Genomic DNA, 17,855 nt, shown 5'->3' on the forward strand with positions numbered 1-17,855 from the left:
AATCTGGAATGAAGATGGAAGTGGGATGAGAGAAAACCCCAAGGCTCATCTATCCTGGAGCCTTAATCTTTGATCAGTTTGGAGCAGAAAGGCTCTAGACTGGTTTCCAGAATGACCCCTCACTCCATCCCTTAACCCATACAAGTGGTGCATAATATATACGGCTCAGCCAGGCTAAAATAATTTGAGCCTTGATGGACCTGAGAGGACCTGGCCTCAGCAAAGGTGCCTGCACAGCCAAAGAGAAGGAGGGGAAATTGGCCCTTTCCTTCTCCCAGGTCATGTAGGCATCTCTTCTGATGTCAGAACGAGGCACATGCAATCACTTGCAGAAACCTGAAGCTGTCTAGCAGATGACCAGGGTTTAGCACAGCTGATAAAATCACCAGTAATTATAACATCTACCAACCAAAAGGTTACTAGTTCGAAGCCCCAGGTTGACATGAGCTGCTGACTATCAAGCCCAGCTTACTGTTGGCCTAAGCAGTTCGAAAACAGCTTGTCTTATAATTAGAGAAATTAGGTACTGCTAAAACAAGTGGGGATGTATTTTATGACACCATAAAAAAAAAAAAGAAAAAGACCAGAAAATGTAAGTGACCAAAAAGGAAGGAGGAAGTCCTGATGACTCTTTGTCATAGAGAAGTGGTTCTCAACCAGTGGATCCCCAGGTGTTTTTGGCCTTCAAGTCCCAGAAATCCTAACAGCTGGTAAACTGCCTGGGATTTCTGGAAGGTGTAGGCCAAAACACCTGGGGACCCACAGGATGAGAACCACTGTCATAGAGGATGGAACAACAGCACCCCCCTGTGGCTGGATTTCAAGCACAACCTTCCAAGGCACTGACGTCAACACAACACGCTTCCTTTCTGTCTGTTCTATCCTTGCCTGACCAAATGGAATTGAAATTTTTCTGTGTATGTGTACTGTGATCCACCCTGAGTCCCTTTGGAGAGATAGGGAGGAATATAAGTAAAGTGTTATTATTATTATGGTGGAATCATAGGCACAGAGTCCATCTCTTTCTCTGACACTGATGAGTGCAAGTAAAAGGAGATGTCGGCAGTGGCTCCTGTGGCCCATGGACCGGTTTGTGTCAGGCTCAGTTATGCTGTCCACAATGTGGCCAAAATGTGGGGTTGCTCCAAAATTTTGGCCATACTCCAAAGCATCCTACAACTTTCCTTAACATAGGCCTTAACAAGATTAACACAGGTAAGGACCAGAAGTCCCTGAATATCATAAAAACACCCAGGAGCTAGTTCACAATCAGTGCATACTATTCAGCCCATGGAGACAGGCCTTGGGACATTTTTAAAGCAGCTGAAAATGTGGGATAACAGGAGATTAATCTGAACAGTCCACCCATCTGCTAATACCGGCAGGTGCAGATCAAAAGGTATAGTGAACAAAGCTTCCCAAAGAGTTGTCTTTTGAGGAATGGGATGGGAATGAAAAATAGATTTTAATTTTGTTTTGGGTTTAGCAATGTACGAGGGTTGAATGAAAAGTAATGCCTCCACCTTTGTAACTCCTCAACAGATGGCGGTACTGGTATGCGGCAGGTACTGGCTTGTTCAGTAGACTCTCCTCTACAGTTCCATTTTGATGGGAAGCCTTAGTATTGAATGGTTGTGTTGTTAAAGTGCAAAGTATGGAACCCTACACAGTCGGTTAATGAGACTTAAGCAACGTGCAGTCATTGAATTCTTGACCGCAGAAGGTGTTATCCCAAAGGAGATTCATCAGAGAATGCAAGCTGCTATGGTGATTGTGTTGATGTGAGTACTCTGCATCGTTGGGTGAGTAAGTTTAAAGATGTTGAGGTGGGAACATCTGACTTGCGTGACAAACAAAAAGTTGGATGTCCTGTGACAGCAACCACCAATTTTCACAAACAAAAGGTTGACAAATTGATTCAGGATGATTGTCATATCACTCAGAGAGAAATTTCAAGCCTAACTGGCATTTCACAAGAATGTGTGGGTCACATTATTGCTTTGCTTGGCTATTGGAAGATCTGTGCACAATGGGTTGCAGAAACAGTGTCGACTTCTTCTGTGATGGCTTCAGATTATGTGGAAAAATGAATAGTGGTAGTTGAAGAGCACATCCTAAAGATTATTTCTGCATTTGATTTATTAAAATATTCCCATCCAAACCCAAGTAACGAAGGTGGAGGTATTACTTTTCATTCAACCCTCATAGTTCAAAGTCAGCGTCTATATAAAACTGCTATTGATTGCATGGAATTGATCTTCTCATCTTCTCACCTGCTGGTCACCATCTTGTAGACCACAATCCCCATCAAGGTAAGGAAGAGGAGGCCCCCAACAGCACCTCCTGATATCATGAGAAGAAAGTTCATGTCCACTAGGGAAGAAAAAGAGAAAAGCAAACCTTGCTGCAGTGGTTTCTAAGGATGACAAATACACACAAAAAATTGGACATTGTGTGTTTTGGACAGCTAGTGCACAGGCAGAAATGCAACCGTCAAACAAAAGAAAAACACAATTTCAATGACCCTTCAATGCATTAATGCCTGGAGAACAATACCGTTATGCGAAAGTGGGATTATAACAGCATGGTATCGGAAATTGTGGGAAATTAAAAAGATGGCAAAGCTCTGGGTTAGGAAAAAGACATAAACACAGTTTGGTCCATGTAGGTGGGGAGATTCTGGGTAATGTCGTTCTGTGCGGGAAGTTTGGCTCAATTCTGTCGTTGGTGGGTTTCAGAATGCTCTTTGATTGAGGTAAACTATAAATCCTGGCAACTACAACTCCCAAATGTCAAGGTCTATTTTCCCCAAACTCCACCAGTGTTCACATCTGGGCATATTGAGTATCCATGCCAAGTTTGGTCCAGATCCATCATTGTTTGAGTCCACAGTGCTCTCTGGATGTAGGGGAACTACAACTCCAAAACTCAAGGTCAATGCCCACCAAACCCTTCCAGTATTTTCTGTTGGTCACCGGAGTTCTGTGTGCCAAGCTTGGTTCAATTCTATCGTTGGTGGAGTTTAGAATGCTCTTTGATTGTAGGTGAACTATAAATCCCAGCAACTACAACTCCAAAATCACAAAAGCAATACCCACCGCCCCCCAATTTGGGTGTATCGAGTATTTGTGCCAAATTTGGTCCAGTAAATGAAAATATATCCTGCATATCAGATATTTACAGGTTTTCTCCTGACATTAAGTCTAGTCGTGTCTGACTCTGGGGGTTGTTGCTCATCTCCATTTCTAAGCCGAAGAGCCGGCGTTGTCTGTAGACACCTCCAAGGTCATGTGGCCGACATGACTGCATGGAGCGCCCTTAACAGTAGCAAAATTACAGTTATGAAGTAGCAACCAAAATAATTTTGGTAGGGGGTCACCACAACATGAAGAACTGTATTAATGGTTCATGGCATTCCACTTGGGTCCCATCCCCAAGAGATATCATTATATATATTTACATATTCCAAAATTTAAAAAATCCAAAACTTCTGGCCCTAGGTTGAGCATCCTTTTTGGATAAGGGATGCTCGACCTGTCCTTTAAAAATGCCTCACCTGCTAGAAAGTGTCATAGAGCACAGGTTCACCTTGCTTTCTCTGCCATCGCTTACCTGCCTGGACGGTTGGAAGGGTGAGGTAGCTGGGCCCATGTTTGTTGGTAGCTGTGCAGGAGACATTGACCAGTGTGGAGGCAGAGCCACGTAACATCCCAATGACGGCTTCTCCCCAAGAGGCTGAGGCGGCCTGTAGATCCGAGCTGTTGAATTCCCCGGGAACAGTACGGTTGAAGAGACGCCACTCGATGCCAGGTAAGGGGTTTCCCTCTGCCACACAGTAACAGGTGGCAGTCTCTCCAGTCCTTGAGACAGTGCAATTTCCTTGTGGCAGGATGACAGGCTTATCTGCAGTGCGACCAGAGATATTCTTAAGCGTGCAGTATGAGTATATCATAAAGTATTTGTTGTTCTATATAAACTAAACTTTTTCAATATGGTCTTTTCAAACGTGTTCAGTAGGCATGTGCAATCCATGGTTCTAAATGGTTCTAAAGTACTTACAAGTGGTCAACCCCACTGTTTAAGGAGCTCCACTGGCTGCCGTTTATTTTCCGGTCCCAATTCAAGGTGCAGGTTATTACCTATAAAGCCCTAAACGGTTTGGGACCCGCCCACCTTCGTGACCGTATCTCCCTCCATGAACCAACTTGGGCCCTCCATTCTTCTGGGGAGGCCCTTCTTTCGCCCCTGCCAATTTCACAATCTCATCTAGTAAGTACAAGGGAGAGAGCTTTTTCCTCTGTGCCCCCCCCCTACTTTGGAACTCACTACCAGGAAAAATTAGGAAAGCCCCTACCTTAGAAACCTTTAAAAAGGACCTTAAAACCTGGCTCTTCCGCTGCGCTTTTGATGAGTAGGTTTACATTCTCACACTATTGCTTAGCTTCAATGTTTTGTCATTGGAGTATATGTCCCCCCTCCCCTTTGTGGGAAAGCCTGATTCCACAACCCCCACTATAATGAGTCCTCTTCCGCAAATAACCTGTCTCTCTCTTATCTCGCCTGAGTTTCAATTATTTTTAATCAGTCTCTCTTTTAATCATTACATGTAGCCCGCCCATTGACATTGTTATTGTGCCTATTGTAATTTTATATTGCTATGTGTTCATATGTTTTATATAATTGTGTTCTTTGTTGTTTATTGTTTGCATTTTTGGTTTTATTTTATTGAATTTTTCTGTTTAGGCTTGGCCTCATGTAAGCCGTTCCGAGTCCCCATTGGAGAGATGGTGGCGGGGTATAAATAAAGATTATTATTATTATTATTATTATTATTATTATTAAAAACTACAGTTCTGGTTGTGAAGTCTAGGGGGCGCTGGTGCTTTGGTTCTACAGTGTTGCTAAAGTTCTGGTGGTGAAAATTTCAGAACTCTAACAAAACTTTCAAAATTTCATTATTATTTCATCATTGGTGATTTTTTATGACAGAACCTATTATGAACTGCAATTTATAATGAAATTTTGAAAGTTGTGTTAGAGTTCTGAAAGTTTCACCACCAGAACTTAGCAACACTGTAGAAGCAAAGCACCAGCGCCCCCTAGTTTTCACCACCAGAACTTTAGTTTTATAAGTACTTTAGAACCATTTAGAACCATTTAGAATAATAATAAAGAGATTAAAATAATAAATGTAATAGCACATGCCTAGTTGGCGGGAACGAGAGACAGGGCCTTCTCAGTGGTGGCCCCTCAGCTATGGAACGCCTTTCCTAGGGAGATTAGATCGGCTTCCTCGCTCCTATCCATCCGAAAGAATCTTAAGACATGGCTTTTTGAGCGGGCATTTGAAAATACGGAGTAACTGATATAATAACGGAATAACTATATGGCGGAACTGGACATTGTTTTAATGAATATCAATTAAAGTATGTTTCATTTTAATGTTTGATTTTATTATTTCTTATGTTTTTATATTGTATATTGTAATTGTGTCCTTGGTGGCATTGAATTCTTGTCTTGTAAACTGCCTCAAGTCACCGGAAGGCTGAGAGGGGTGGTATAGAAATGTGCAAAATAAATAAATAAGCCACAAGCCCTATTACATCCTGGATCCATCAGCTGGGAATGAAAGGCCCCAGTTGGAAAGCTTCTCCACATACTGTCAGGATCCAGTTTCCGTAGCCCTGATTTCGGCGCCGAAAACTAGACTCCTGACAATCCTAGCTGATAACGACCCTGCAGGTGGTGGCCTTGGAGTACAGCGGTTTGCTTGGTGGCGGGAAGCTTTGGCGGGAGTTTGGTGGTTGGCGGGAATGTATGTTTCAAATGTGTAGGAGGGTATATAAGAGGTGGCCTGCAGCCATCCAGCAATTCCGGCTTTTCTGTGTTGCAGTATCTGATAGTAAAGTTCTTTGATTGACATGATGCAAGTCTCCTGTCTTCATTGAGCCTAGCCGTCGTGAGCTGACATTAAGCCGGAATTCCTGGCACCATCCTGCAACCGCAGTGAGGTGATATGATGGACGAAGGGAACGAATCCCCTGCAGAGGAGGAAGAAGACACCGTCCTCGGGGCGATGGGAGGAAAACCAACATCGCTTCTGGGTGAGGCTGAAGCAGAACTCGAAAGAGTGACTGCACTCGCTTCATCAACAGCGTTCGCTAACCCTAACGGAGTCACCCAAAGGCGAGTGAGGGAGACCGCAGGGGGAGGCAGCAGCGACATGGACTTTAACTCTCCCCAGAAGCAGGGATACCTAGAAGAGAGAGTAGCTGCCATGGAAACCACGCTATCCGTGATGTCCCGACTAATGGAGCGCCTGGCCCCTCTGCTGGAGGAACAACCACCCCGCACGGAATCCCCGTGGGATGCCAGTACAGGGAGCAGCCAGATCCTGGGAGCGAGACGCAAGACCCAAGCGGCACCGAATGAAGGGGGAGACGGTCCGTCCCGGGGAGTGACGACAACCCCGCAACCCCTTCCCATGAGAACCGGAGCAGGACGCGGAGCAGGGCGAATAGAGGCACCATTCGGGCAGCCCGCACCCCCAGTAGGAATGATGCAAGCAGGCACACAAGGAATGCAGTTCCAGCCTTTACAACAGAGAAGGGAGGATCTACGTGCCGAATTCGGAGGGAAGCCTGAAGACCTTGACTTCTTCCTGACACTGGTAAGAGGGTATTTGGAAGATAATGCACATACCTTCAGGTCGGAGGCCAGCCGAGTGAGAATTGTAGGAGCAGCATTGAGGGGAGGCGCAGCAAGCTGGTACGTGCAACTGCACGCTCGACACGATCCATGCCTAGGGTCGGTGAGAGCATTCCTGGCTGCACTAGAGGCACGCTTCCGAGACCCCCTTGAACGCATCAAAGCAAGAGACAAGCTGAGAACGATTACACAAGGGCAGAGGAGCGTATCGGAATTCGCTGAGGAATTCCAGATGCTGGCTGAACGGGTCCCAGATTGGTCTGCCCAGACTAAAGTGGAGATCTTCAAGGAAGGTCTGAGGAAAGAGCTGCTGACATGGGCTCTGCATCGCGACGATCCAGGGACGATCCAGGGCTGGATCCAACTAGCCGGACGAGTGGAGACAACGTTGAGCCAAATTGAGCGACACCGAGGAACTACCATAACATCCAGACCGCAGAGGAGAGAGGACAGGAAGCCATCTGGAGAGCCGCCAAAGAAGGAGCCAGCGAGCAGAGAGAAAAGCCGACAAACCGGATGTTATGTCTGCGGCCGTTTTGGCCACCGAGCCTCGGCATGCTGGCAGCGGAAGGGAGGGGATCTCTCACGGCCGATACCAAAACCAGTGGCCGGGAGGAAAGCAGAGGAATGCTCCCTGCCTGAGAGTCTTAAGGGAACTTTGGTGAGTCAAAGCAATGGAATGCTCATTTTCCCCATAAGACTAGAGGGGTTAGATAAATGGGCCGGTTGCAAAGCTTTCATAGACTGTGGATGTTCTAGAAATATCATGACCCCTGAACTAGCTGAAGAGCTAAAATGTAAGACCATAGCTTTGCAAACCCCCATAGCATTTACCCAATTAGATGGGTCGGTGGCTTCCGGAGCCCCAGCTAAATATGAGGTCGGAGGAGTGAAGTGCAAAGTAGGCGACTGGGAAGGCGAAGTGGCATTTGTGGTGGCCCCATTAGCAACCTACCATGTAATCTTGGGAATGCCATGGCTACAAGGAGCAAACCCCCAAGTAAATTGGGAGGAGAGGAGCATAAGCTTCTCACAACCAAAGATGGGTGGCAGATATGAGGAAAACACACCAGAAGAGTGGGTACAGAACATTCCACCACAATATAGAGACTTTGCTGATGTCTTTGATGAAAAAGAGGCCGACAAACTACCCCCTAAAAGAAGGGTTGAGGTTAAAATTGAGATTAATAAAGGTGCAACGCTTCCAAAAGCAAAAATATACCCAATGTCGGCCAGGGAAATGGAGGAACTGAAACAATACATAGACAAGAATCTAGCACGGGGGTTCATTGAACCTTCGGACTCCCCTCTCGGAGCCCCCGTACTATTTAGACGGAAGAAGGATGGGTCATTGCGCTTGTGTGTAGATTATAGAGGTTTGAATGCGGTGAGCACTACAACTTGTTACCCTTTACCATTAACCAAAGACCTACTATCCAGACTGTCGGAAGGGAGGATATTTACAAAACTGGACTTGGTGGAGGCTTACCACAAAATCAGAATCAAGCCAGAGGACAAATGGAAGACGGCTTTTTCTTCCGCAATGGGATTATTTCAATTTTCCGTGTGTCCCTACGGGCTAAAAGGCGGGGGAGGGGCATTCATGCAGATGATAAATGAGGTGCTACACCCCTTGTTGTACCGGGGTGTGTTTTGTTATATCGATGACGTAATAATTTTTAGTAAGAATGAATCAGAACATTGTCAGTTGGTGAGAGATGTATTACAAAGGCTAAGGGAGGCAAAATTGTTCGCCAAACTAGCCAAATGCGAATTTAATAAGAGGCAGATTGATTTCTTGGGATACAGAATATCCCACAAAGGTATTGCAATGGACCCTACGAAAGTAGAGGATGTGAGGGTCTGGGAGCCACCTGCCACACGAAAACAGTTGCAGTCATTCCTAGGATTCGCAAATTTCTATAGGTCATTCATAAAAGATTTTGCCCAGCTGACATTACCCCTTACAGAACTACTCAAAACAAAAGGGAAGGGGGAAACAGCCAAGACACGATCCCCGGGGGCAAAATTAGTGTGGTCAGACGAATGTCAAAAAGCATTCGACCAACTTAAGCAGCGATTCACTGAGGAACCACTTTTAACCCACCCAGATATGGCCAAACAATTCATACTCCATTGCGACGCCTCAGATTGGGCATACGGGGCAGCGCTCATGCAAAGAGACTCTGAAGGAGCCTTAAGACCTTGTGGGTTCCTATCCAAAAAGTTTACCGAAACAGAACGAAATTGGCCTATCTGGGAGAAAGAAGCACTGGCCATCATGAAAGCATTAGAGTGTTGGAGACACTTGCTAGAAGGGAGCGGCGCCCCATTTGAAGTTTGGACTGATCACAGAAACCTCCAGTATCTTACATCTCCCCGTAAATTGTCAGCCAAACAAATCAGATGGGCTCAATACTTCTCACGTTTCCAATTTGAATTAAAATTTCATCAAGGAAAAAAGAATGTCCTCGCAGACACGCTGTCACGTATGCCCCGACAAGAGGGAGGAAGAGAGCGAGCCGCTGAGAGCCTCATATCAGTCCAAAGGGGGAACATGGCCGTAGTAACTAGAGCCCAAGCCGAGCGCAATCGAGAGATAGTGGGAGTAGAAGGTAGAGGGGGAGAGAGTTGGGAAGAAGAATTGAAACAGGCCTATAGAAAGGACGAATGGTTAAAAGATAATGAGAAAAAGGTGGAATGGAAGGGCGGACTGGTGTTTGTGAATAGAAAACTGTACATTCCGGAATCTTTGAGGGGGGAAATGTTGAAGAGATGTCATGATAATAAAAGTGCAGGCCATTTTGGGGTCACCAAAACAACAAAATTGCTGGCAAGGCAATGTTGGTGGCCAGGAATGAGAAGTAACACTAAATCATATGTCTCACGCTGCGAAACGTGCGCTAAGAGCAAAGCCCCCACACAGAAACCCATAGGCCTTTTGCAAAAAGTAACCGAGCCTACGAGGCCGTGGAGTTCGATTGCGTTTGATTTTGTTGGGGAACTTCCACCAAGTAAGGGGCAACGTTACATTTGGACCGTCCTAGACCTATTCTCAAAAAATGTACATTTTATTGCACTCCCAAAACTTCCTTCCGCAGAAAAACTAGCGGAATTGTTTGTTAAACACATTTACAAGTTACATGGATGTCCGGATCAAGTCATTAGTGACAGGGGAGTCCAATTTACTGCGAGATTTTGGAAAGAGTTCATGAGGTTGCTAGGAGCTGAGAGGACATTGAGCTCGGCTTTCCATCCCATGACGAACGGGGGGGGGGGGGGTAGAACGCACTCAACAAACTCTCGGGACATTCCTCAGAACATACGTAAACCAACAGCAAACCAACTGGGTAGATATCCTCCCCTTCGCAGAGCTAGCATACAATTCAGCCCCACATTCCACAACCCAGGAGTCACCTTTCAAAATAATTTATGGCCAAGAAGTAGCCCCCCTTCCTAGACTCCCAGAATGGCCGGAGGGAGAACAAGAAAGAGGGGAGGGTTGGGCCCAGCAAATGAGAGATAACTGGGAAAAGGTGGTGAAAGCATTGCGAGAAGCACAAAAACAACATAAGCTGTTCGCAGATCGCAAAAGGAGGGAGGGAGACAAGCTAGAAGAAGGAGGATTGGTATGGCTGTCCACAAAAAACATCAAACTTAACACACCATCGAAGAAACTCACGCCACGATATATAGGCCCATTCAGAATCATTAACCAAATAAACGAGGTCACATATAGACTGAAGCTACCGAAGGATTTGGGAAAAATACACCCGGTATTTCACTGCGGACTATTAAAAAAATACTTGGGGCCCCTCGACCCGGAAAACGATTAGATATATGTTCCGTTTCCCTTTCAGGAGGAAGAAGAGGAGGAGGAAGTCATGTCAGGATCCAGTTTCCGTAGCCCTGATTTCGGCGCCGAAAACTAGACTCCTGACAATCCTAGCTGATAACGACCCTGCAGGTGGTGGCCTTGGAGTACAGCGGTTTGCTTGGTGGCGGGAAGCTTTGGCGGGAGTTTGGTGGTTGGCGGGAATGTATGTTTCAAATGTGTAGGAGGGTATATAAGAGGTGGCCTGCAGCCATCCAGCAATTCCGGCTTTTCTGTGTTGCAGTATCTGATAGTAAAGTTCTTTGATTGACATGATGCAAGTCTCCTGTCTTCATTGAGCCTAGCCGTCGTGAGCTGACACATACCATATTTACTTGAGTATAAGCCAACCTGAACATAAGCCAAGAACTTAATTGGACCATAAAAAACTGGGAAAATGTGTTGATTTGAGTATAAGTCAAGAGTGGGAAATACAGCAGTTACTGGTAAATTTCAAATTAAAATTGATACTAATAAAATTACATTAATTGAGGCGTCAGTAAGTTAGATGTTTTTGAATATTTACATAACACTGTAATTTAAGATAACACTGCCCAACTCTGTTTAAATCATTGTTCTAACCTTCTTCATTGTAAATGTGCTTACGTGTCATTCCAATAATAATAGAGTAAAATAATAAATATAATAACAATAATAAATAGAGTAAAATAATGAATGAAATAACAATAATAATAAATAGAGTAAAATAATAAATATAATAATTTGAATAAAATAATAAATGTAATAATAACAATAATAAATGAAGCAAAATAATAAATGTAATAAAATAATAATAGAGTAAAATAATGTAAATATAATAATAATAATGATAATAATAATTCTTAGCTGCTGCAAGAAGATCGCGCAGACAGACTACAAGCAGAGGCATAACAACGTTGCTCAGATGATTCATTGGAACTTGTGCTACAAAAACCATCTGCCTGCGACAAAGAACTGGTGGGATCACAAGCCGGAAAAAGTTACAGAGAATGAACACGTCAACCTACTCTGGGACCTCCGGATTCAGACAGACAGAGTTTTGGAGCACAATACTCCTGAACTTGCGATCGTGTTAAAAAACAAAGTATGGATTGTCGATGTTGCAATCCCAGGTGACAGCAGGATAGAAGAGAAACAGATGGAAATGATGACACGATATGAGGATTTAAAGACCGAACTGCAAAGACTCTGGCACATGCCAGTCAAGGTGGTCCCAGTGGTGATCGGCACACTGGGTGCAGTGCCTAAAGACCTTGGTCTGCACTTAAACACAATTGGCGCTGACAAAATTACCATCGGCCAGCTACAGAAGGCCACCTTACTGGAATCTGCGCGCATTATTCGCCGATACATCACACAGTCCTAGATGCTTGGGAAGTGTCCGACGTGTGATCCAATACAACAGCCAGCAGAGTGTTTGCTGTGGACTCATTTTGTTGTGTGACAGATAATAATAGAGTAAAATAATAAATGTAATAATAACAAAAATAATAGAGTAAAATAATGAATGAAATAATAATAATAATTAGAGTAAAATAATAAATATAATAATAATAAGAGTAAAATAATAAATGTAATAATAACAATAATAAATGTAGCAAAATAATAAATGTAATAAAAATAATAATGGAGTAAAATAATGTAAATGTCATGATGATGATGATAATAATAATAATAATGATAATAATAATAATAGAGTAAAATAATAAATAACGAGTTAAATTACTTTGACTCAAGTATAAGCCAAGGGGGTGGTTTTCACCCATAAAAAAGGGCTGAAAAACCTGACTTGTACTCGAGTATATACGGTATGTAGCCCACAGGTTACACTTTCCACACTCCTGCCTTCAACAAAGCAATCAACAAACCAATCCAATGGAAGAGTTTCCTTACACTCCACGCTGAGGTAGGTGGGTGGTGAGTCCTCTCCCATTCCCACATCATTCTCTGCAACACAGTGGTAAGGGCCAGAGTCCCTCCGTATATCTGCCACCTTCACCTCTGCTCCCACACCTGCCGCCCGTAGTGGTGCTTTGCGTGGCCCACTGAACCAGCGGTAACTGACCGCAGGCGGATTACTTTGGCTGCTACACCGCAGGGTGACAGTGTCCCCTTCTTTCAGGATCGGGTTGCCCACTACGGAGACAACAGCATTTTTGGGAGTATCTGGAAAAAACAATCAGAGGTATAAAGAGTGGTTAGAGTGTTGACCTGGAACTTGGAATATATACAGTATATAAACATAGACATATACACACAAACTGGTGCTGTTCAGTTGACTTTTTTCAACCGAGAGAGGAAGGAATCAGTGAGCCATTAAACCTATTGAGCCCATCTTTGACTTTGCCTGCAAGGATAATAAACTCGATCAACTTTCTTGAGTTCATTTGGAAAGTTGTAGGATACAAATGGAATTAATTAATTTTATAATGAAGTCCACACTTCTAGTTTGTTTTTGCTTCTGCCCGTCAAAAGTTGGTGTTTGACTTCAATGTCCTTCCCTTCTGAATCTGTCAGTTTGGAAATCATCACCCCAGACAGTTTAGGAATGATGGATGTTGAAGGCCAACAAATTATGAAAGGTCACATGTTTTTCGCTGTTATTTATTTATTTATTATTTACTGTATTTTTATACCACTTTTCTCACCCCTAGGGAGACTCACTCCTGGGTTTGAATACAGTGAAAGCTTGTGTCTCCAACAACAACAACAACAACAACAACAGTAACAATAACAACACTTTATTTATATTCTGTCCTATCTCCCCAAGGGAACTCAGGGTGGATCACAGTACACATACACAGCAAACATTCAATGCCGTTTTGAATAGACAGGACAGAAACAGACAGAACAGAAAGGAGGTATGATGTGCCGACGTTTTTGGTGCCTTGGAGGTTGTGCTTAAATTTAGTCACAGGGGGGTGGGTGCTGTCACTCTATCCTCTGTGACAAAGAGCCATCAGGACTTCCTCCTTCCTTTTAGTTGCTGGGCATTTTCTGATCTTTTTCTTTATGGTGTCATAAAATACCTCCCCTGCTTGTTTTAGTGGTACCTAATTTCTCTACTTAAAGCTCAAGCTGTTTTCAAATTGTTTAGGTAAATAGTAAGCTGGGCTGACAGTTGGGAGCTCATGCTGACCCTGGGCTTTGAACTGGCAACCTTTTGGTTGGTAGATCTTATCATTGCTGGTGATTTACCAGCTGTGCTAAAGCCTGGCTCATGTCGGTGGGGCACTAAGTCTGTTTCAACTAGCTCCTTCAAAGTTCAGACGTAAACCTGGAGCAGATTCACCATGTGGAAGTCTGTAGGATTTAAAGCCATGATTTACTATACCAGGCGTTTTCTGATGATTTCTCCACTGCTTCTCTGTGCTTCCAAACATCACGGTGTTGCCACTATAACATTACTTTAAAAGTGTCTATAATCAATCATACTATGACATTATGCCAAAATAGCATTATTACAGTTTAGTGACTACAATAACTTCTTGAAACAATGACTAGCATGACAAGCACTCCCATTTCTTACAGGAGAAAGACATCAAAAATGTTGGGGAATGATGTGATCCGTTTGTCTTCCTTTGTCACCTCTCACAACTTAAGATCTGAGCAGTGATGTGTGTACTGTAATGATGTTGGGAAATAACAATGGTATATATGAATGTATATGAATGTATGTGAAGCAGTTTTGAAAAGGAAGTTTGAAACAACTGCTAAGCACTTTTCTGTTTCACAGGAGAAAGACAACAACAATGAATGATGGGATCTGTTTCCCTTGTGTGCTACCTCTTGCAATGACAGTGATGAGTATGCCATACTGATGTTCTATAATGATGTTGTACTATATTAACATTATTACAGCTAGCACTCTCCCCCTTACCCCTCTCTATAAAGTAAAGGTTTCTCCTTGACATTAAGTCTAGTTGAGTCCGATTCTGGATGTTGGTGCTCATCTCCATTTCTAAGCCGAAGAGTCGGTGTTGTCCACAGACGCCTCCAAGGTCATGTGGCAGGCATGACTGCATGGAGCACTGTTACCTTCCCGCCAAAGTGGTACCTATTGATCAAAAACATTTCCATGTTTTTGAACTGCTAGGTTGGCAGAAGCTGGGGCTTTCAATGGGAGCTCACCCTGTCCTGCGGATTCGAACCCCCAACCTTCTGGTCAGCAAGTTCTGCAGCTAAGAGGTTTAACCGCTGTACCAATCACAAAGTACAAGGTAGGCAAATGGGGAAATGATAATGACATTAGTATGAATGGGAAAAACAAATCTGCTAATCACGCTATTAGAAAGAGAAAGGTGTAATATATAGAATCAACAATCCGCTATCACTGTGAGTTCAGCTGTAGTCATTTTCAAACAGTATAACCCAGCAAAACAGGATGGTGTTATAAGTGCGATGCTTCTTGCCCCAGGGCCCAGAGTCCTAAGCAATTCTCTTTCTGTGAACTCACATTCTCCCAGATTTTCTTTCAGGCGAAACTGCCTGCTTATGGAGCAGAAAGAAGAAATGGCAGAGTAACATCTTTTAGACATATCTGAATTAACCTATGAACACAGGACTAGCCTTTTCCTCGGGTATCTGGGCAGACACATTAATGCTTAACTCAAGCTTTCTGAAGCATAGCTACTTCCCTACAGACTGCATTTCACCAGACCTATGCCACCATCACATGTGAGGTGCACCTCATTTTTTGAAGCTTCGATTTCAGAAGAAAAAGAATGTTCTTAGTATATCTTTTAGAATATCTAAGGGTGGCACAGTGGGTTAAACCGCTGAGCTTGTTGACCGAAAGGCTGCAGGTTCGAATCCGGGGAGCGGCGTGAGCTTCCGCTGTCAGCCCCAGCTTCTGCCAACCTAGCAGTTTGAAAACATGTAAATGTGAGTAGATCAATAGGTACTGCTCCGGTGGGAAGGTAACAGTGCTCCATGCAGTCATGCCGGCCACATGACCTTGGATGTGTCTACGAACAATGCCGGTTCTTCGACGTAGAAATGGAGATGAGCACCAACCCCCAGGATCAGACACAACTGGACTTATTGTCAGGGGAAAACCTTTACCTTTGCCTTTCCAAACTTTGCCTCTTGCAGTGGCATCTTTTGAGGGGTGCAGACTTTGCAGTGGTATCTCTTGAGGGGTGCAGACTCTACCGAGTGACACCACGAGGTGACACCAAAATCATTGTCTATCATTTTTCCCCATTTTTTTCAGCAGAAACACAATCTTCAGTTATATATTTGTATCAACATACCTATGCTAATTCACTTTATGAATCTTCTAATGTGGAAATGCTCTGCTAACAGCTGTCATTATTATACAATTATAATGATCACATGGCTTCAGTTGCATGGGCTACAAGCATGCCCCGGTGGGAAGGTAATGGCACTCCTTGCAGTCATGCAGGCCACATGACCTTGCAGGTGTCTACGGACAACTCCGGCTCTTCGGCTTAGAATCGTAGAATCATAGAGTTGAAAGAGACCTCATGGGTCATCCAGTCCAACCCCCTGCTAAGAAGCAGGACAACTGCATTCAAAGCACCCCCAACAGATGGCCATTCAGCCTCTGTTTAAAAGCCTCCATAGAAGGAGCCGCCACCACACTTTGGGGCAGAGATTTCCATTACTGAACAGCTCTTACAGTTAGGAAGTTCTTCCTAATTTTCAGGTGGAATCTCCTTTCAGCTAGTTTGAAGCCATTGTTCAATGTCCTAGTCTCCAGGTAAACAGAAAACAAGCCTGCTCCTTCCTCCCTGTGACTTCCCCTCACATATTTATACATGGACATCATGTCTCCTCTCAGCCTTCTCTTCTGCAGGATAAAAATGCTCAGCTCTTTAAGCCACTCCTCATAAGGCTTGTTCTCCAGACCCTTGATCATTTTAGTCACCCTCCTCTAAACACATTCCAACTTGTCAAAATCTCTCTTCCATTGTGGTGCCCAGAATTAGACACAGTATTCCAGATGTGGCCTAACCAAGGCAGAATAGAGGGATAGCATGACTTCCCTAGAAATAGGGATGTGCGATCCACTAAAAAATGGTTCAAAAATCATTACAAAACTTGAGGGTGCTGGTGCTTCATTTCTAAAGTGTTTCTAAAGTATACTTAGTGAAAATGTAATTACTATACCAATACTAACAAAATTTTGTTACTATTTCGTTACAGTAATACAGTAATAATGATACTAACGAAATTTCGTTACTATTTCGTTACAGTAATTGCACATGCACAAAATTACTATAATTGGAGAAACTTCAGGGGCTCATATCTCCCTTATATTCAAAGATATTGGGGTGAAACTTGCTACAATGGTAGAACACATTTATCACTCTTAGAACACATTTATCACCAAATTACAGAATTTTTCACTTATCCACAGATTTTTGGCAAGTTTTCAAAATGTTTATAAACAACATTTTAATAATAATAATAATAATAATAATAATAATAAATGTGTTCCTAGTTTCAAAGTGTTATTTCCTGTTTAATTGTGTAGTCTTTACTTTGAAAGTAGTTGTTCTACTCCAGAAATTTTGCTTTTGTGGCAGAAACTCACTAAATTGGTGGAGACTCAGCAAGGCAAAGTGTGCTATAGGACGATGTCCTTTGCGAAAAGACAGTGTAATAAACGTTTGCCATGTTTTTATGATAGAACTAATTAGGAACTGCCATTTATAACCCAGGAACATAAATCATAGTGTAGAATATTAACAAATGTATTGGAACTCTGCCTGGCTACAGACTGATCTCGTCTCCTAGTTGAGGTTTACTGATGCTGATACATACTGGGAAATGTAGTTTAGGGCAGAATTTTGAATTCTTTAGCATAGGGGTCCTCCCTTTCCCAAACTACATTTCCCAGAGTTCTATGCTATTCCTAAAATGCACTGCCCTCTTTTCTTGACTTCTAATGCCAAAAATCAATTAATTCCAGGCAGGCAGGTAGGCTGCCTTTTTGGCTTAATAGCCTTACTTCCTTGCACTAAATATGAAACTGACTTTGAGAGACTTCTGAGATTTACAAAACTAAAATGAAAAAGTATGGGGTAAGTTTCGATTGTAAAATATTTGGTGTGGGCCATGCAAACGCTTCGGATATGGCTTCCGACTTACACAACTTCCGTTTTTCTTACAATTTCCGACACTTCCAATTTTTTGCACATGCCTATTGTTAAGTGTTGGACTAGGACTCTGGAAGACCAGGTTTGACTCCTTGCTTGGCTAAACAAGCCAGGGTGACTCTGGGAAATATATGTACTCTAATCTT

General features: G+C 43.3%; 1 protein-coding gene across 7 annotated transcripts in view; it reads right to left on the reverse strand.

Annotated features, from left to right (window-relative positions):
• The window catches only part of LOC137094689 (B-cell receptor CD22-like), a 51,125-nt gene that overhangs the window by 4,978 nt on the left and 28,292 nt on the right, over positions 1-17,855 (reverse strand). For all 7 annotated transcript variants that reach the window (XM_067460714.1, XM_067460715.1, XM_067460710.1 and 4 more), the window contains 3 exons: positions 12,476-12,748; positions 3,613-3,903; positions 2,274-2,373 (listed from right to left, as the gene is read on the reverse strand). In XM_067460714.1, coding sequence (XP_067316815.1) covers positions 2,274-2,373; positions 3,613-3,903; positions 12,476-12,748 — 664 coding nt within the window. The remainder of the gene's footprint in view (positions 1-2,273; positions 2,374-3,612; positions 3,904-12,475; positions 12,749-17,855) is intronic.

Source organism: Anolis sagrei, chromosome X, assembly GCF_037176765.1.
Source record: "Anolis sagrei isolate rAnoSag1 chromosome X, rAnoSag1.mat, whole genome shotgun sequence".
NCBI lineage: Eukaryota > Metazoa > Chordata > Lepidosauria > Squamata > Dactyloidae > Anolis > Anolis sagrei.